This window comes from Ahaetulla prasina, chromosome 5 (assembly GCF_028640845.1).
Source record: "Ahaetulla prasina isolate Xishuangbanna chromosome 5, ASM2864084v1, whole genome shotgun sequence".
Lineage (NCBI taxonomy): Eukaryota > Metazoa > Chordata > Lepidosauria > Squamata > Colubridae > Ahaetulla > Ahaetulla prasina.
The window spans coordinates 16,257,472-16,277,865 of NC_080543.1; the positions used below are offsets into that span (position 1 = coordinate 16,257,472).

The following is a 20,394-nucleotide window of genomic DNA, read 5'->3' on the forward strand; positions in this document are numbered from 1 at the left end:
AAATTTTGAGTAGTTTGCGGAACTGGCAAATACCACCTCTGACTGGCCCCAGAGTGGGGTGGGAATGGAGATTTTGCAATATCCTTCCCCCAGGAATGGGGTGGGAATGGAGATTTTGCAGTATCCTTCCCCTGGAATGGGGTGGGAATGGAGATTTTGCAATATCCTTCCCCCAGGAGTGGGGTGGGAATAGGGATTTTGCAATATCCTTCCCCTGGAGTGGGGTAGGAATGGATATTTTGCAGTATACTTCCCCTGGAGTGGGGTGGGAATGGAGATTTTGCAATATCCTTCCCCCAGGAATGGGGTGGGAATGGAGATTTTGCAATGTCCATCCCCTGGAGTGGGGTGGAATGGGGATTTTGCAGTATCCTTCCTGGAATGGGGATTTTGCAATATCCTTCCCTGGAGTGGGGTGGAATGGAGATTTTGCAGTATCCTTCCCCAGGAGTGGGGAGGAATGGAGATTTTGCAGTATCCTTCCCCAGGAGTGGGGTAGGAATGGATATTTTGCAGTATACTTCCCCTGGAGTGGGGTGGGAATGGAGATTTTGCAATATCCTTCCCCCAGGAATGGGGTGGGAATGGAGATTTTGCAATGTCCATCCCCTGGAGTGGGGAGGAAATGGAGATTTTGCAGTATCCTTCCTCCAGGAGTGGGGTGGGAATGAAGATTTTGCAATATCCTTCCCCTGGAGTGGGGTGGGAATGGGGATTTTGCAGTATCCTTCCCCTGGAGTGGGGTGGGAATGGAGATTTTGCAATATTCTTCACCTAGGAGTGGGGTGGGAATGGAGATTTTGCAATGTCCTTCCCCTGGAGTGGGGTGGGAATGGGGATTTTGCAATATCCTTCCCCTAGGAGTGGGGTGGGAATGGAGATTTTGCAATGTCCTTCCACTGGAGTGCGGTGAGAATAGGAGATTTTGCAGTATCCTTCCCCTGCCATGCCCACCAAGCCATGTCAACCAAGCCACACCCACAGAACCGGTAGTAAAAAAAATTGGAATTTCACCACTGAGCATGGGGTTTTATTTTCAATGTAGTCTTCCCTTAACAGCTATTTGTTTGGTGACTGTCCAAAGTAATAATGGTGCTGAAAAAGGTGACTTTTGACCAATCCTTACGTTTAGGATTGTTGCAGTATCCCTGCAGGCAATCGGATCATAATTCAGGGGCAACCATCCCGCATTTATGATGGTTGCAGAGTCCCATGGTTGCCTGATCTTCATTGGAAACCTTCTCTTGCTGGTTTCCAGCAAGCAAAGTCAACGGGGAAGCCAGCAGGAGGTCCCATGATGGCATGCTTAACGACCTCAGGTGATTTGCTTAAAGACCACAGTCAGAACTAATAATAAATAAATAATAAAAATAAGTTCTACAAAAGAACATGCACATGGTTGATCTTTCCACCGATCACGATCCATATGTTCACAGGATCCGTTGGGAAGATCCATGGATTCATATCTATGGAGATCCTCAGTCTCCAAGTCCTAGTTGTCCCAAAGGTGCTTTTTCAAAGAGGCAACTTGTTTTTTCTTTTCTTTTCTTTCTTTGAAGTCTTCAGCTCAGAGATGAAGAAGCTTCTTGGATGAGAAGCCAAACGTCTTCAAAGAAGAAAAAAAACACAACTCCTCCAAGAAAGTCCAGTTGCCTCTTGAAAAAAGCACCTTCGGGACAGCCATGGATTTAATTTTCTTTGGTGCTCCTTTCTGTTTTAAGGAGGTTTATTTATGATTTATTTAACCGTGATTAATTACAAAATATAAATGGTTGGGTTCGGGCCACATCCATGACTGGGTCATCACACACGTTCAATCTTACATTTGAAGGCTTAAAAGGATGCAATCCGACCGCACCGATCGGGGCAAACGTTCAATCCAGGGATTCAGCGACCGTTCCACACAAATGATCAATATAATGAAAACGGGCCCAGATTCCCTGGGCTGATCGAAGAGCCGCAGCGCCCGCCCATTCCTTGCCAGCGGCCGTTGCGCCGCAGAGAGCCTCGATTTGCCGACTCCTCGGAAAAAAAAATCTCTCCCGTCGGGGGATCCCGACCGCATTGCAGCATTCCCCGCCTTCGCTCCCCTTCCTCCTCCTCCTCCTCCTCCCGTTCTGACGGTCGGTGGTGGCCAAGAGCCAAAAGTCAGGCCGAGCCGCCCGCTGCCCCCGTGACGTTGAGCAGACAGGAAGAGAAGCGCAGCGGGGGGGGGAGAGAGGGAGGGAGGGAAAGGGGGAGGGAGAGGGGAAGGGAGGGGGAGAGAAAGAGAGAGGGAAGGGGAGAGGGAGGGGGAGAGGGAGGGAAGGGAGAGGGGAGAGGAGGGGAAGGAGAGAGAGAGAGAGAGAGGAGGGAAGGAGAGAGAGAGAGGAGAGAGGGAGGGAGGGGGAGAGAAAGAGTCCTTCGGGAGTAGGGCGGTATAAAAATCTAATAAAATAAATAAATAATAAATAAATAAATAAAGAGAGGAAGGAGAGAGAAGGGAGAGGGAGGAAAGAGAGAGGGGAGAGAGGAGGAAGGAGAGGAAGAGAAAGAGAGAGGGAGGAAAGAGAGGCAGGAGAGGGAGGAGGGAGGGGAGAGAGAGGAAGGAGAGAGGAGAGGGAGGGAAGGGAGAGGCAGAGAGGGGAGAGAGGAAGGAGAGAGAGAGGAGGAGGAGAGAGAGGCAGGGGAGAGAGAGGAAGGAAGGAGAGAGGCAGGAGAGAGGGGAGAGGAGGGAGAGGGAGGGAAGGAGAGAGAGGCAGAGAGGGGAGAGAGGGAGGGAGGAGGAACGAGAGAGGGAAAGAGAGGGAGGGAAGGAAGGAAGGAAAGAGGGGGAGAGGGAGGGAGAGAAAGGAAGAGGGGAAAAGAGAGAGGGTGGGAAGAGGGGGTCGAAGCCGGCGGAGCGCCGTCCCCCCTCCTCCTCCTCTCCCCTTCCCTCCCCTCCCCGCCCCGCGTGAGTCAGCCCCGTTCCTCACGTGCAGGCGGCGCCGCGCGCGCGCCCGGCCGGTCTTGAGGAGGCGCGTCGGCTGGCAGCGGGCGCCCTTTGCTATATCTCGGCCCTCCCAGAGGCTCCGCGGCTCACAAGCTCCGGGTTGGCCGGCCAGGATCGCAGGAAGCCTCCGCTGGAGCCTCTCTCTGTGTGTCTCTGTCTCCGTCTCTCCGCGCTTGAAACGCCGGCCGTTTTTTCTTCCCCCCCCCCTGCTCGCTCCCTTCCTTTCGGGCAAAGAGCCCCGCAAGTCTTCACCCCCTCCGGGCTCCCTGGGCCAAGATGCGAGCCGCCTTCCCCGCCTGCCTGCTGGCCCTGCTGGCCTGGGCCGCCTTGAGCGAAGGCCGCGTGGTGGGCGACGGCCAGGCGGGCTTCGGCGAGTGCGACGCCTTCTTCTACGGGCAGGTGCCCCCCGCGGGCTTCCCGGCCGAGCAGGTGGCCAAGATCTGCCAGAAGTACCGCGGGGAGCCGCGCTTCGCCACCCTCTACAGCACGCGGGACAAGATCCCGCTTTTCGCCGCCTTCCGATACACCCCAGGGGAGCCCGCCGGCCAGGAGGAGGAGGAGGAGGAGGCTCGGTGGCTGGTAGAGCCGCAGGTGAGAGGCGGAGGGCGAGAGAAGAGCGTTTCGGGCGGGTGGGGGAGCACGAAGCGGTGTGTGTGTGTGTTTGTGTGTTTGTGTGTGTGCAGACGTCCCTGCCGTGAGATGTCCCACTCGGATGCAAGAGGAGATGCTGCTGGGTCAGTAAAACAGTCCCTGCAACCCCTGCTTCCTTCCTTCCCCCTCCCTCAAAATCCAGAGCCTGCCTGCAAAGAGCCCTTGCAGGAAATGCAGTTCTGGACAAGATAGCAATCGCACTTAAGACTGGAAGAGGAATAAGGAAGAGGAATAAGGAAGAGGAATAGGGAATTGGAATAGCAATAAGAAATAGGAATCAGAATAAGAAATAGGAATAGGAATAAGAAATAAGAAATAGGAAGAGAAATAAGGAATAGGAATAGGAATAAAAAATAGGAAGAGGAATAAGGAAGAGGAAGAGGAAGAGGAAGAGGGAATTGGAATAGGAATAAGGAATAGGAATAGGAATAAAGAATAGGAATAAGGAAATAGGAATAGGAATAAGAAATAGAAATCGGAATTAGGAATAGGAATAAAGAATAGGAATAGGAATAAGAAATAAGAAATAGGAAGAGGAATAAGGAAGAGGAAGAGGAATAAGAAATAGGAATAGGAATAAGGAAGAGGAAGAGAAATAGGGAATTGGAATAGGAATAAGAAATAGGAATAGGAATAAGAAATAGGAATAGGACTAAGGAATAGGAATAGGAATAAGAAATAGGAATAAGAATAAGAAATAGGAATAGGAATAAGAAATAGGAATAAGAAATAGGAATAGGGATAAGAAATAGGAATAGAATAGAATAGAATAGAATAGAATAGAATAGAATTCTTTATTGGCCAAGTATGATTAGACATACCAGGAATTTGTCTTCGGTGCATATGCTCTCAGTATACATAAAGAAAAAAATATATATTTATCAAGAATCATAAGCTACAACAGTTAGTGATCGTCATAGGATGCTAATAAGCCATCAAATCATTCTAGGACACAATAAAAACAATAGAAGTTTTAAAGATACAAGCAGCGTAGATATTGCCATCAGTGGGAAGAGATAGGTACCAGTAAGGATGAGAGGAATAGTAATGCAGTCTTAGTAGTTAATTTGACAGTGTTGTGGGAATGAATTGTTTAGCAGGGTGATGGCGTTTGGGAAAAAGCTGTCCTTGTGTCTTGTTGTTCTGGTGCGCAGTGCCATATAGCGTCGTTTTGAGGGTAGGAGTTGAAACAATTTATGTTCAGGATGCGAGGGGTTTGTAGATATTTTCACAGCCCTCTTTTTGACTTGTGCAGTATACAGGTCCTCAGTGTGAAGCGGTATATTTTCATATACCGCTTCACAGTGCTTTTACAGCCCTCTCTAAGCGGTTTTGCAGAATCAGCCTATTGACCCCAACCATCTGGCTCCTCGTTTTTACGACCTCTTGGAAGGATGGAAAGGCTGAGTCAACCTTGAGCTGGGCAGGATTTGAACTCCTGGCAGTGAGCAGAGTCAGCCTGCAATAATACTGCATTCTAACCCCTGTGCCTCTTGGGGAGAATTGTGGGGATGCAGAGAAGGAAAAGAGGGTTGCCTTAGGTCCGGAAGAGATCTCTTTAGAATTCAGCCCTAAACCCTTTGCATGCCTAGTCATGTTGAACCATGCTCTGTAGCTTAGGAAGAGAGCTGCAGTCAGACTCAGTCGATTCCTTGATGAAGGTCCCCTGCGTTCTTCAACCAAAGCAAAGCCACCCTCCTCCATTCCCCTAGTGAAGTTATCCACCAAACCACCAAATTGCCACTCCTTTTGGGTTGCTTTGATGGGCCTTCTCTGATGCATGGGTCTCTTTATAAACCGGACTTTCAGGTCCCATGAATTGGCATGGTTGTGCGGGCCTTGGTTGGAGTTGAAAATAATAATAATCATCCATCGCAGCTGGAGGGGTTCACAGGCTGGCAAAAGCCGATGCAGTCTCATCTGTTATAAGGAGATAATGAGTGGGCTAAGGGAGACCTCTGTTGACCCAGAAGCATGATTCATGGGACCGGGAACTGTGCTAAGAGAAGAAGTATTTGGAACAGTTTCATGCCATGTGGTTCTGTACGGACACACATGGGCATTCCATTCATTCCGTGTATTTGCAACCATCTCCAGAGAAGGTTTTTCCTTTCTAAACCAGCCATCTGGCCAATCTGTTGTTTTGAAAGCAGCTTGGTGCGTTTTACAAATATTATTGCATTGTGTATTATTGACCATCGCACAGTCAGCCAGCTGTTCAGACTGGGTTTGGCATTTTTTGTCTACCTCTCGAGCCCTTACCAAGGACCTGGGAAAGGCCAATCTGGATGTTTGACGGTGTTACAGCTATCGTCCGCAGGATGAAGCTGTTCCAAGCAAAGCTGCCTTCTGCAATTGACGGATGGCAAATTTGTCAATGCCAATGGTGTTCAAGTGGTGCTCCAGTTGTTTTTCGAATTGCACCTGAGGCACCTATTCCTATGGGTACTACCCTTGCTTGACTTTGCCATAGTCATTCTATTTCTATTTGTACGTCTTTGTATTTTGTTATCTTCTTCAGTTCCTTCTCTTCTGCTGTCTCCAGGCACCGCCACATCAAATAATCAGACTTTTTTGTCTTTCTTATTGTCAACTGTTATGTCTGTGGTGTTATGTGGCAGGTGCCTGGCTGTCTGAATTCTGAAGTCCCAGAGCAATTTAACTTCTTTATTTTCTGTGATTTTTTTTTATGATTTTATGGTCCCACCCATTCTTGCTTACAGGCAAATGAGATTTCTTGCAGATCTTCCAATGCATCATTGTTGCTACTTTTATTATTATTTTTAAACATGAAACTCAGTCAACTGAACATTTAAAAATGTTTCACAAATATGATGATGATGATAATGATGATATAGTATTATCTGTAGACACAGTCAGTTTAGTGTTCTAATTGTATACTGTACGTGTTGACTTTTAAAAATGTGTATCTTTAAAAATGCGTATCTCGTCATTGATAGCTCTTTATGGGATACATCAGCCTGAGTTTGATGTCCCTTTGGCATTGTAAAATATCAAATGGCTGAATGACTATGTGAAACCCTATTAACTGCACAATTTAATATTTTAGGAAGTCACATCCGTCCTATAAAGTTTGCTTACTGCACAGAGAGTGATTGCTTAGCAAATTTAATTAAGGAAAGCTCGTATAATATTTACTGTAGTAAGTACTGTTATAAGGACAAAAACATAGAGATAGAGAACGAGGGGGAAGGAGGGAGAAAGAACAACATGGAAGGAACTTATTATTTTAAGTTTGACTCATTTTTTAAAAAAAAAAACATATTGGGGATTTCAGAAAAAAGATAACGTCCATTCTAGAATTCTGAAAGGACGATAAAAGGGTCCTTTTTTGGTGCCTTAATTAAAAAGAATTCTGAACTCATCAGAATAGAGACTGTGGATTTTAGTCCTATCCTAGGCAGAAAGCCAGTGGGTGACCTTGGACAAGTCCCTCTCAAATCTAAGAAGGAGGCAGGCAGTTGCGAAATCTTGCCAAGAAAATTGAAGAGACTTGTTTGGGCTATTGGCAGGAGAATGTGGATTTGAAGGCACCCCCCCCCCAAGAAAAAATCAATAGCTTTTACTTTAATTGGTGGGGTTATTTTAATCATTTGGTGCAAGCACAGGTCTTTTTTTTTTTTTGAAACACGGATTTAGCTTCAAGAGCAGTCATGACTATTCCCCATACCCGTTTCCCAATGTAGAATCCATAGTTTGATGTCCCTAAATGTAAACACAATCAGTTACAAAGTTTCCTTGAAAAGAAAGCTGGTATCCCAGTATCTAGCCGTATTCCAAGTGCTGTAAAGCAGGGCTCTCCAACCTTGGCAACTTTAAGACTTGTGGACTTCAACTCCCAGAGTTCTGGGAGTTGGAGTCCACAAGTCTTAAAGTTGCCAAGGTTGGAGAGCCCTGCTGTAAAGCAAAGGTGAATTTAGAGCCTGGTGTAGAAGAAGCTGTATCAATTCAATCACAGGAAGTATGTGTAGTGGTATGTGAGAAAGACCTTGGGCGACTGAAGAAAGAGACATTAGGGAACAGTTAGATAAGAGACCGCATAGCCCATAGCTGTGAAATGCTTTGGAAAATTGAAAAAAAAAAAACCGCCAGAAAATGCCATGCAGGGAGGCAACACTTTTTCCTCCCCCATTGCCCGAAGCAATTCCCACAGTAACGCAACAGCCAAGCTGGTTCCTGAAGTCTGCCACCCCTTCGCGCCCTCGATTCCCGACCCATGGCAGTGACTCCGCAAGCAGCGAAGAAGGACGGCTTTCTCTTCCGCCTCGGCTCCTTAAAGCCATGCGACGCCTGCAAGCATTTTCTGAGAAGCAAGCAAAGTGGAAATGCATCAACGACACCAAAAGGAGGAGGAGGAGGAGGAGGAGAGGATGAAGAAAGAAGAAGAAGAGGAAGAGGAAGAGGAAGAAGAAGAGGGTCTGGATCATGTCCTACAGCCTTGCCGCTTTCCACACAGAGGATTTTCGGCCAACAACCTCCAAAAGGTGGGGGGCGGCGGGTGGGCGGGGCTACATTCGGCGTATAAGACGCACCCAGATTTTCACCCTCTTTTTGGGGGTAAAAAGGTGTGTCTTATATGCCGAAAAATACAGTAGATAAGAGACGGCATAGCCCACAGCTATGAAATGGGAAGGGCAAGAGGCTCAAAAGGGACCTTACCTAGTTTCTTGGGTTGTAAAGGAGATGGCGGGAGAATTGTACTTTCAGACTTGTAAACTTTATTGCTGTTTTACAGTAAAATAGAATTAGCTGTTACGTTCCTACGGATCTACCTGGGAAGGCTGACAGCATCTGATAGGAGTGAATGTTTCTGCACACAGATGCTTGATTTAAAGAAAGGAAATGCGAAGGAAATTCAGTGCTAATCCTTCTCTGCAGCTTGCTAATTATCTCTTTTGAAGCAGGTATGCAGGTGGAGGAGTGGCTCTAATGCATTCCAAAAAAAGGAACAGGCTAGACACAGCTATTCCCCTTGAGGGGAAAGCAAGGCATGAAACCGGTGTGCACTGTCAGTTTGGGGAAGGCAAACGGATTGAAAAAGAATGAATCAGATGTTGTAATTCCGATTTCCCCAAAACATGATTCTCTTCAGGGTTTAGCCTTCCCAGCAAAAGACGATGGTAGTTTTAATCTAATGTCCAGAAAATCTCTGGCTAAGAATCAATTGACTAGGTGCCATCAAGTTGGTATAGACCAGTGATGGCTAACCTTTTCGTAGCTGTGTGCTGACAGTGCACGCGTGCGCACCCGTAATGCAATGCAAACATTACCATCCCTGTGCGCCCTGCCCTTGCATATGTGCATGTGACCCGCCACATGTGCCCCATCCCCGTGCATGCGTGCATGACCCCCTTGCGCTCCCCTCACGCATGCACACGACCCCCACATACGCTCTGCGACACACACACCCCGTGCATGAGTGTGGGCTCCCCTCCCCTGTCTCTTGCATGTGCCCCGCCCACCGCGCATGCATGGCAGAGACCTGAAAACCAGCTGGCTGGTGGGAGGCGCATGTGCATGCGTGGTGGAGCTGAATTGGGGCAATAGCTCACGTGTCCGCAAATAGTGCTCTGTGTGCCACAGGTTCACCATCACAGGTATAGACCCTTAGTGACTACCTAGATAGGTTTTCCCCATGGTGATCTGTCCCTAACCTGGTCTTTCCATGGTGCACCCATCACCACTGTAACCCAGTCTACCCAACTTGCTGCTGGCTGTCGTCTTCCTTCTCTTTCTTTCCACCTTTCCCAACACCAACAAAAGGGAGAAGTTCAACCAGTGGTTGTGGCCCAGAACTTAACATTCCTGCTTTTCTCTCCCAAGTACGGCTGGTTAATTTTGCCAAGATATTGGCTATGCCACATGCTAAAAACTGTCCAATTTGGCCTAGAGAGGCTGACTATTCTTTTGGATGAAAACTTTTTCAGATGACTAGGAGATGCTGCTTTTGTTAAATTTTCAGATGTTACATCTTTTGTATCTGCTCTACGGAGTAGAGGGTTGGTCTCTGACAGAAAGCCACTTGAAGAGACTAGAAGTATCTGAAATGTGGATTTTAAAGGCAGCTGTTACGTATGAACTGGGTTGACAAAATCAGAAATGAGGAAGTGATAAGCCGCCAGGGAAAGCCAAGGAAAATCATCAAAACCATTAAAAAGCGAAAGTTAGAATATTTTGGACGTGTGATGCGACACCCAGAAAAATACGGCATACTTCATTTGATCTTCCAGGGAAAGATTGAAGGCAAATGAGGTCCAGGCAGAAGAAGAACATCATGGCTTCAAAATCTAAAGGACTGGTTTGGACAAAACTCAGCAGCACTTTTTTGTGCGGCTGTTGATAAAAATAGAATTGCCAACATGATTGTGAGCGTCCGATGACAGATATGGCAGAAGAAGAAGCTTGTGTTAAAACTGACCTTGGGATTCATCTAGTTTAAGACTGCTTAAGCCATCTAAGATCTCCAAGAACAATTCCAGGGTTGTCCCATTTTGTTAAAATTTGAGACTTTATTTTACTCAGGGGAAGCCACTGTTTGGAAGTTTTACACACAAAAGTGCATTTTAGTAATAAGCTGGCCTTTTTTCCAGTTCGACTTCATCACTGAGGACTTGCCAGATGTTAATTTAACAGTTCAATTAGCAGCTCCTTTAAATACTTAATTATAAACACTTTTCTGGATTGCAATGGGGGAGCAAGTATTTTAGGCAGGCAACACTTACTTCCTGCCTTCAGTCCATATCCCTAATTATTGGCAACATAAAAGGTGAGATCATTGGCTCTGCATCTGCCCCTCCCCCCGGAATCTAGGGAGAGGAGACAGGTGGTGATAGTGATAGAGCTATGACTCTAGACATGCTCCATCTGCCAAGAAGATAAGAATTTTGTTTTTTGTGCCAGCCTGGCTAAATAAATTGGGTAGGACAAGGGTCTCCAACCTTGGTCCCTTTAAGACTTGTGGACTTCAACTCCCAGAGTCCCTCAGCCAGCAAAGCTGCCTGAGGAACTGGGAGTTGAAGTCTACAAGTCTTAAAGGGACCAAGGTTGGAGACCCCTGGGGTAGGAGGTCATTGGGCAGAGGATGAGACCTAGGAGGAGATCAAAAGATGAGACCAAGGGGTCACTGGAAGGATGAGTTCAGCTAGGTTGAGATCAAGAGAATCACTGGAAGGCAGTGGTGGAATTCAGCTGGTTCGGGCCAGTTTGGGAGAATCAGTAGTTGCTGGCTGGCTCCGCCCCTTCCCACCCCATCCCTTCCAGGAGTCCCCATGCGCCCCATTTTAGCTCCTAGGTAAGTGCAGGGAGGCCCCTAAGCCCGAAACAGGGTGCGGGGAGGTGTGGTGTGGGGAGCTGTTTTTACTCCCAGGGGGTTGCAGGAGGCCGAGTGCTGCCTGTCACACCCCCTGGCCATGCCCACCTGGCCATGCCCACCATGGCCACGCCCACCCAGCCGATCATTAGGGCAGACAACTGGTTGTTAAAATTATTTGAATCCCACAGGCGGCACATTTTGTTAAGTGTCAGAAAGTATTTAAAGGAAAGCTCCTGCCAACAGAGCAGTTTGAAAGCAGATGCAAGCAGATAAATAGGTACCACTTTGGTCACAGAATTTGGTGCATCTCAGCATATAGTCATATGACCATGGAAAGGGTCTTCGGACAACACTGGCTCCCCCGGCTGAGAATGGAGCTGAGCACCCCCCCACACACACCCACACACCCACACACACATACCCACCCCCTGGGCAGGAGAAACCTTTATAGGGAGTGGATTGTAACAAAGGAGAGAAAGGATAATGTTGCTTAACAATTGGGAAATGCTGGGGGGGGGGGCGATGTTCCCAAATTCAGAGAGGGTGCTTTTGACAGGATCTGTGTTGTGATTGTCCGGAATGTAAGATCAGCTTTCCATGGGTGCTGTTATGCTGGTAATTAAATTAAAATTCCCCCTGAGGTGTCTCTCTGCTGTAAAGTTAAAACTAAAATCTGGCTTGTCTTGTTTCCAGAACACTTAACGTGGCTGCAGAAGCTTCTGACTTTAATCCCATCACTTTTAGGGTTAACAACACTGGTGGGACCTGATAGTTTTCTCATGTTGGACTGTGATGTTTTTCCCGGTACTCTCCTTCCTCTTATCTATTATATCTATTATCTATCTGTTATCTATTACCTCTTATCTCTTATCTCTTATATTGAAAAAGAAAGCAGAGGGGCGTATATGCTTATTTTTCTCTCCCTGAAGTTTCTCAGGCTATTTACGATCTCCCTGAGGACCCGATGAAATGTTTGTTCCCATGTTCCCCGCTGAAGGAGACCAGGATTGTACCAACCTCTGCCCTGACCATGGTGGTCTGCAAACAAGCCTCTTTTCTCGAAACAGAAGGATGTTTGACTGCCAAGATGAATAGGGAGGGGAAAAAGCAAGCCGGGGGAGTCCCTCAGACAAACATATCTCATTGTGACGACTCAGTTTTGGCTTACAACAGGGCCCTTTCAAGGCAAGGCATTGTGTGTCCGGGGAGCCAATTAGTCTGTTTGGAGAACCAGCTGATGCCATGCCAGGTTCACTGCCTTAGCTCTGCATGCTTTTCCTGATGGGACATGACAAGAGGCGGGAATGTTTGGGGTTTCAGAATGAGGCCCAGGAGAGCATCATCATTCTGAGGTGGCAAAACATTAAGCAACAAATTAATATTTCATCCAGGTTCCCTTGGGACTTTGGTGAGAAGAGCTATACATAGCAATGAATATAGTAGCCTCTTTACCCCATTCTAGATAATTGGACTAAAGCATCCAACATCCCCAGGCTGCACTTTACATTATTATTAGTTGAGCTTGGATAGATGAATGCACAGGGAACACAGTAGCCCTCCTTCATACAATAGGTTACTAAATTAACCCATTTTTCTGGATTTGTACAGTAGACTTAACCTTACATTAGCCAGCAAGATAACAAACAAACCTGCAGGCTACTTCAGCTGACTGCTAGCTGCAGTTCGGCAGTTCAAATCTCACCAGGATCAAGGTTGACTCAGCCTTCCATCCTTCTGAGGTGGGTAAAATGAGGACCCAGATTATTGGGGGCAAGAGGCTGACTCTGTAAACCGCTTAGAGAGGGCTGTAAAGCACTTTAAAGCAGTATATAAGTCTTAAGTATATAAGTATTGCTATTGCTAATTCTAATCAAACTTAAGATGTTGTATGAATAGAACTTTCGGGTTTTTAATTGATTGTATTGTCTGGTTGTAGGACATGCCTCCCAGTAGCTATGAGAGAAGGGCAGTGGTGGAATTCAAATTTTTTTTGCTACCGGTTCTGTGGGCGTGGCTTGGTGGGCGTGGCAGGGGAAGGATACTGCAAAATCCCCATTCCCTCCCCACTCCAGGGGAAAGGATACTGCAAAATCACCATTCCCTCCCCACTCCAGGGGAAGGATACTGCAAAATCCCTATTCCCTCTCCACTCCTGGGGCCAGCCAGAGATAGTATTTGCCGGTTCTCCAAACTACTCAAAATTTCCACTACTGGTTCTCCAGAACCTGTCAGAACCTGCTGAATAGCACCCCTGGAGAAGGGGTGTTATGGATAGTATTGTAGTAAGAAATCTTTCAGCAACATACCTCAGGAAGGAGATATGTTACTATTTCTGTAACATATAATTAGCTGTCAAGCTCTGCTGTGCCCCCCCCTTTATTTGTCCTGGCAGAATTAGAAGAATGCCTGATTCATATAACGGCAGAGGCTTGGTTTACTCATCTAGACCAGACACTTTTTAAAAAACCAAATGCTATCTTATATACAGGTAGTCCTCGATTTATGACTGCAATTGAGACTAGGCCAGGGGTCTGCAAACTTGGCTCTTTTAAGACTTGGGGACTTCAACTCCCAGAGTTGAAGTCCACAAGTCTTAAAAGAGCCAAGTTTGCAGACCCCTGGACTAGGCTATCCGTTTGCTAAGCAAGGCAGTCGTTAAATGAGTTGCACCTGCTTTTATGAACTTTTTTTTAAAACCACTGTTGTTAAACAAATCACTGCTGTTGGTAAGTGAATCACATGGCCGTTCAATGAATCTGGCTTCGCCCGTTGCTTGTCGGAAGCTGGCTGGGAAGATCCCAAATGGCAACGTCCCTGGAATGCTGCAACCTTCCTAAATACATGCCAGTTGCCAAGCATCTAGATTTTGATCATGTCGCGTTGGGGATGCGGCAACCATCGTGCAAGGGCTAGGAACGGTTTTAAGTCGCTTTTTGTTCAATGCCCCAAAGGTGCTTTTTCAGGAGGCAACTGGACTTTCTTGTTTTTTTTTTCTTTTGAAGACCTTTCGCTTCCTATGCAAGAAGCTTCTTTTGTTCAGAGCTGAAGAAGCTTCTTGGATGAGAAGCGAAAGGTTTTCAAAAGAAAAAACAAGAAAGTCCAGTTGCCGCCTGAAAAAGCACCTTTGGGACAACCATGACCTGGATGACTGAGAATCTCTACAGACTTTTAGCAATACAGTTTGGGATGAATGGTGTGGGAGTAGGAATGGATTTCCAGAGGAAAAATTACAGACTACGGGAACCAGGAGCACCAGTCAGGTGACCCTGAGGACTCAGATAAACCTCCAAGTGACCCCAACCACCCTCTAAAAGGATGCAAATGACCAGCTGACTGCAAGGAATATAAATCCTTCCATTCCTCACTATCCTATCAGAGCTGAAAAAGCTTCTTGGATGAGAAACGAAACGTCTTCAAAAGAAAAACCCAGGAAGTCCAGTTACCTCCTGAAAAAGCACCTTTGGGGCAACTATGACCTGGATGACTGAGAACAGACATTTTCTTTCAATGCTTTTGTAACTTCAAGCAATTATGGTTGTAAGTCAAAGACCCACCTGTATTTGGACAGGATGTCCCGTAGCCAAACTCCAGGCAGAAGATCATATCTCATGTCCAAAATACATCAACGGAATCTGAGAAGCAATGTATAATGATTGCCTGTTAGTGAGAACAATTAGGCATAATTAGCCAAAAACGATAACACTTACATGTGAGACTCGGCCCCAAGGGGGCAATCTTCATTTCAAGTTTAGCTCTATTGCACCAACGTAGTGTCTTCAGGGACATGGTCGCTCAGTGGCTAAGACGCTGAGCTTGTCGATCGAAAAGTCAGTAGCAGTTCGAATCTCTAGTGCCGCGTAACGGGGTGAGCTCCCGTTACTTGTCCCAGCTTCTGCCAACCTAGCAGTTCACACCTGGCCAATAAAGAATTCTGTTCTGTTCTGTTCTGTTCTGTTCCTATTCTATTCCTATTCTATTCTATTCTATTCTATTCTATTCTATTCTATTCTATTCTATTCTATTCTATTCCACTCTACTCTACTCTACTCTACTCTACTCTATTCTACTCTATTCTACTCTATTCTAGCTAAACAAGGGCACTGAAGAAGGATGAAATTTTGACCTGAAAAATATAAATAGAGTAGTCTGGACTCAACAACCATTCATTTAATGACTGTTTGAAGTTACAGCAGCACTTAAAAAAAAAGTAACTTATGACCATTTTTCACATTTACGACTGTTGCAGCATCCCCATTATGATCAAAATTTGGATGCATAGTCATTTAATAACCATGTTACTAATTTAACCACTGCAGTGATTCACTTAACAAGTGGCAAGAAAGGTCGGCGAATGGGGCGAAACTAACTTAACCACAGAAATTTTGAGCTCAGTTGTGGTCATAAGTCGAGGACCCCCTGTAATAATAGGCAAGTGGTGGTTTCTAGGCGATTGCAGAACGCCCTTGCCATCAGAAATCGGAGTTGTCAGATCGGTCGGAACTGTTCTAGCAATGGTTTTGAAATCATAGTCGGGGGTCCTCCGTGCTAATGAGCATTTCTTGATGGAAATAAAACTCTGCTTTGCTTGGCACTCTTGTTTATTTAATGGAATACAAGGATGCTATCCATGGACAACACATTCCTGAATTATGTAGTCATTTTTAACTTCCTAAGAATGAGGTGGGGGATTTCCATCTTTGTTTAACGTTCCGATGCCTGTGTAATGAAGACTTCTAGCCTTTTTACTTGAGGTATCCTGGGATGTTACAGAATGTAAAACCTTCTGATTGTGGAATAGGTGTCAGAAGAACCAATCCATGACATGAGGCTGCAAAAATCTGAACCAGGAAGGCAGGTCTATGTGTAAGGCTGATCCGTTGGTTTATATAACTTCATGATTGAAGAATCAGTCAATGTAAGGTTTCTGCATGTACAAAGCAACCGTCCTTATTGGGTTAATTCCATAAATCATGGTTATATTAATCATACCTAAACTATGTCATGAGATTACTAGCCTGACCTTTAAAAATAACGTCATAGGTATTTACTAACCTTTCTTGGGCTGCCTCAAAATCTTTCCAGCATTCTTTTCCCCAGTGTGCTCATGAATTGACTGGTCCATGACCAATAAATAATACCAAAACAAATATAAAATCAGAAAGTTCAGTTGTCCCCATTGCTAGCTGTTAATTCTAGATTTCAAACATTGCAGTGTATGTATCACATTTGCATTTAACTTGAGCATTTAAAATTATGCATAATTTCAAGCTGTAACTCTGGACACAGGCTTTGTTATAAAAAAAAGCAATTTGCCAAATTTAAAAGGACAGTACCAGGATTATCTTAAAACAGCCATCACCAAAATATTGGAACTGATTTATGATTTCCAAAATTATGGAGTTTGTGATGCTCTTTTAAACTTGGCTGTTTGCTTTCAGGTTTATTTGTTTATGTCCTGCCTTTATTAACTTTATAAACAAGTCAAGGCAGCAAATAGGCCTAAAACTTCTCCTTTCTCCTATTTTCCCTGCAACAACAACCCTGTGAAGTGAGTTGGGCTGAGAGAAAGTGACTAGCCCAAAGTCACCCACCTGGCTTTGATGCCTGAGTCAGGACTAGAACTCACAGTCTCCTGGTGATTGGGCCCAAATCACCCCAGCCAACTTTCATGCCTAAAACAGGACTAAAATTCACAGTCTCCTGGTTTCTTGCCTGGGGCCTTACTCACTCAATCAAACTGGCTCTCTGATGTTTCATCACCCACCTAGCTAAGATCATCGTTGCAGATTTCCAAAATACCCTTTCCAACCATTTATTTGGGGATGGTGGATGGAATGCATACCTTACAGGAAATGACTCAGATGGGAAATATGAATTAAAGGGACACGGTGTTTCAGTTGGCTAAGATGCTGAGCTTGTTGACTGAAAGGTTGGCAGTTCAGCGGTTCGAATCCCTAGTGCCGCGTAACGGGGTGAGCTCCCGTGACTTGTCCCAGCTTCTGCCAACCTAGCAGTTTGAAAGCACATAAAATATGCAAGTAGAAAAATAGGGACCACCTTTGGTGGGAAGGTAACAGCTTTCCGTGCAACTTTGGCATTGAGTCATGCCAACCACATGACCACAGAGACGTCTTCGGACAGCGTTGACTCTTTGGCTTTGAAACGGAGATGAGCACCGCCTCCTAGATGCGGGAATGATTAGCACCTTTACCTTTACTTAAATATGAATTATGAATTCAGCAGTTTCTCTTATCTCTTTTTCAGATTGATGACCCTGGAAACGATCAGGAAGAAATGATGCCCGAAGCTGAGATTGCAGAGTCATTGGAACATCTGGGTAGGAACCAGGCTCTCATGGCAGATTATGTAGACTCTGGATATGAGCGGGGGAACCTGAATCCCAGCTGTCTTCATAAGGATGATCACCATGTGGCCACCCACACGCTGACCAACGCCGTGCCACTCTCCCCTCCTTTCCAGGAACTTTGGCACTGGGAAGTCGAGCAGCTTGTCAGCCACAGTTTGGCTCCTAACTGTCAAAATGGGAAAGACCTCCATCTCCTCACCGGAGCCTTGCCTTCCTCTCTCAAAGTAAAGGACAAAATGGCGGTTCCCAAATCTGTCTGGCTGGCAGCTTGCTGTGACAACGGTGCCGAGACCTGGTCGGTGGGATTTATCAAAGAGGCCGATGTCGAGAGTCGTCTGGAAGACCTAACGGTAGAAGCCCTTGAGAAGAAGCTTCCTGCTGGAGCTGAGCTCTTCAAGAACCACTGTGGTCAAGACAGACAGGATCCCAAGAAGCTGGAGACCGTGTTGCGCTCGGTGAAGGAGGTCCAGGCGAAGAAACCAGACAAACCGTGTGCGAAAAAGCCCACTCAAAGTAAGCACACTCAGACCGCCAAGGAGGAGAGTGGTTTTCTGAAGAACCTTTGCCATTTCGTTGTTAGCCCTATCTGGAAACTGGTTAAATTCGTTTGCTACCTGATTTGCCAACTTGTGAAAGGTGTGTGGTGTTTGCTAAAATGCATTGTCCAGAAGATTTTCTGTGGAATCTGCACCTTCATCAAAGGGATAACCATCGCTCTTCTGGATATCTTTATCTGCCTGGCCCGAGTGGGTGTCAGCATCTTGAATGGTATTGCGAAAAACATCTACAACGTTCTCATGGTGACCTACAGGATTCTTAGCGTCCCCGTGAATCTGATCCTGGATATTGTCTCTTTCCCTTTTTACACCCTGGGTGCCATTCCTGGTGTGCTCAAAGATATTGCTTCAGGCATTGGGGGCGCATTCTTATTGGTCATTGATGCTACCACAAGTTTGGTGAAGGGCCTAAACCATGTTGTGTCTTTCCTAGCGAGCAAGATTCTTCCCACGACTGTTTTTTAAGACTGACTCCAGAGATTATCTTCCAGAGCAATACTTGTCTTCTCTTATTGCTTATCTTCAGCTATTCTTATACGTATTTATTGTGGGGACATTTCCAGTGATGAACCGATGTTCTGGTAACATGGGTGAGCTACCCAAAACCTGAAATGGGAATTTAATGGCAAATTAAAATTGCACTTATTGTAAAAGCGTCAAACTTGTGGAGCTGTTGAACTTATTGGCTTCTTTGCTTCTTGTGTCCAGCTTTTTTTTGGGGGGAAAAAAACATGGAACACTCTGGATCTGAGATTGACTAAAACATCTAAAAATGTGAATATATTGCATAGCTCTTAGCAAGCCGTGGTTGCCCGAATCTTTTGGCTCTCTGGATAATCCAACAACCTCGAGTTGTGCTGGATTGCAATTGCCATCATGTTCAACCAGAATAATCCTCCACTATGCTGGGTAGAAATTTTGGATGTTGTAATCCAACTCTTCTGGAGGACATTGGGATAGAGAAAGTCGAGTTCTGAATAATGGAAAGGATTTTTCTGTGGGTGCAAATGTTTTTTTTAAAAAAGATTTTAATGGTTTCGTAAGTCAAGGTCATCTTAGTACAATGATAGAGGTTTGAATTCACTGACCCCAAATTTAATGCTCCCTAAACTATAAATTTCTCATTGTTCTCATTGGCCACCTAATGAGAAGGAAAGACTCACTGGAGAAGAGCCTAATGCTGGGAAAGATTGAGGGCAAAAGAAGAAGGGGACGCCAGAGAATGAGGTGCTGGATGGAGTCACTGAAGCAGTCGGCATGAGCTTAATTGGACTCCAGAGGATGGTAGAGGATAGGAAGGCCTGGAAGAACATTGTCCATGGGGTCGTGATGGGTCGGAAACAACTTTGCAACTAACAACAACAACAACAAACTATAAGTGTGATTAGGGAGAAGGCCATCTGCTTAACACTCCATTTACTGAGCCATGCTACTAATCTAACTTGAGTTAATTCATGATCTGTACATTATACTTGTTTCATTATCTTCAATGCAAGTAAGAGCCGTGGTGGCGCAGTGGTTAGAGTGCAGTACTGCAGGCTAATTCTGCTGACTGCCAACTGCCAGCAGTTTAGGAGTTCGATTCTCACTGGCTGAAGGTTGACTCAGCCTTCCATCCTTCTGACGTCGGTGAAATGAGGATCTAGATTGTTGGGGGCAATAGGCTGATTCTGTAAAGTGCTTAGAGGGGGCTGTAAAGCACTGTGAAGTGGTATATAAGTCTAAGTCTTATTGCTGCTAATGGGGATGGTAAATTAAGGGAGTATTTTAGGAACCCCAGCAACTAAAGCTCGCTTAAGAAAAAGTAAATTTCCAGAGTGAAGACGTGCAAAAAGATTGACTTAGTCCTTCATTTAGATCTCACATTCGGCATGAATGGGATTCACACATTGTGGGAAGCTTCTGGTTGCTTAACTGGCTAAATGAACGAGCCATAATTATCTTGTTTCACACAACAGACTAAGCTCTAAAGCAGGGGTCTCCAACCTTGGCAACTTGAAGACTTGTGGACTTCAACTCCCAGAATTCCTCAGCCAGCTTTGCTTGAAGTCCACAAGTCTTCAAGTTGCCAAGGTTGGAGACCCCTGCTCTAAAGTATGGTTTTTAGAGGACCGTGGCTGGGCTCATATAAGATGCTCAGCCAAAGCCAAACAAATCACTTAGGACTCGATCATGGCCAAAGCCAATCATTGCTGTGGATCTTTGGTAGAAGCCACCATGATGTCACACTTGCCATGATGTCATTATGCAAATGAGGCTGCTTGCATAATTAATGCAATTTGCATGATGACATCATGGCATGAATCATGCCACTTGTCTCTTAGGAGGCCCACTACAACTGTGTTGGGTCACAACAAACTGACTGCATCGAGTTCAGCTCCTCACCCCAAAAGTGTAGAGTAGATGAGGAAAGTATTGAGCAAATACAGAGAATTACTTAACTATATTGAGCCGAATAATGTATGTAAAGTGCAAGATACTGTTCATGTGTTGCTGCTATGTGTATATTGGTATC

The 20,394-nt window shown here is 45.6% G+C and overlaps 1 protein-coding gene across 1 annotated transcript; it reads left to right on the forward strand.

Annotated features, from left to right (window-relative positions):
- Positions 1-2,942: 2,942 nt before the first annotated feature.
- On the forward strand, positions 2,943-18,532 carry ENDOD1 (endonuclease domain containing 1). Its single transcript, XM_058186048.1, has 2 exons — positions 2,943-3,562; positions 17,220-18,532. Exons 1-2 carry the CDS (start codon positions 3,248-3,250, stop codon positions 18,342-18,344), a joined length of 1,440 nt encoding a protein of 479 aa, XP_058042031.1. The 5' UTR covers positions 2,943-3,247; the 3' UTR covers positions 18,345-18,532.
- The last annotated feature ends 1,862 nt before the right edge of the window (positions 18,533-20,394 follow it).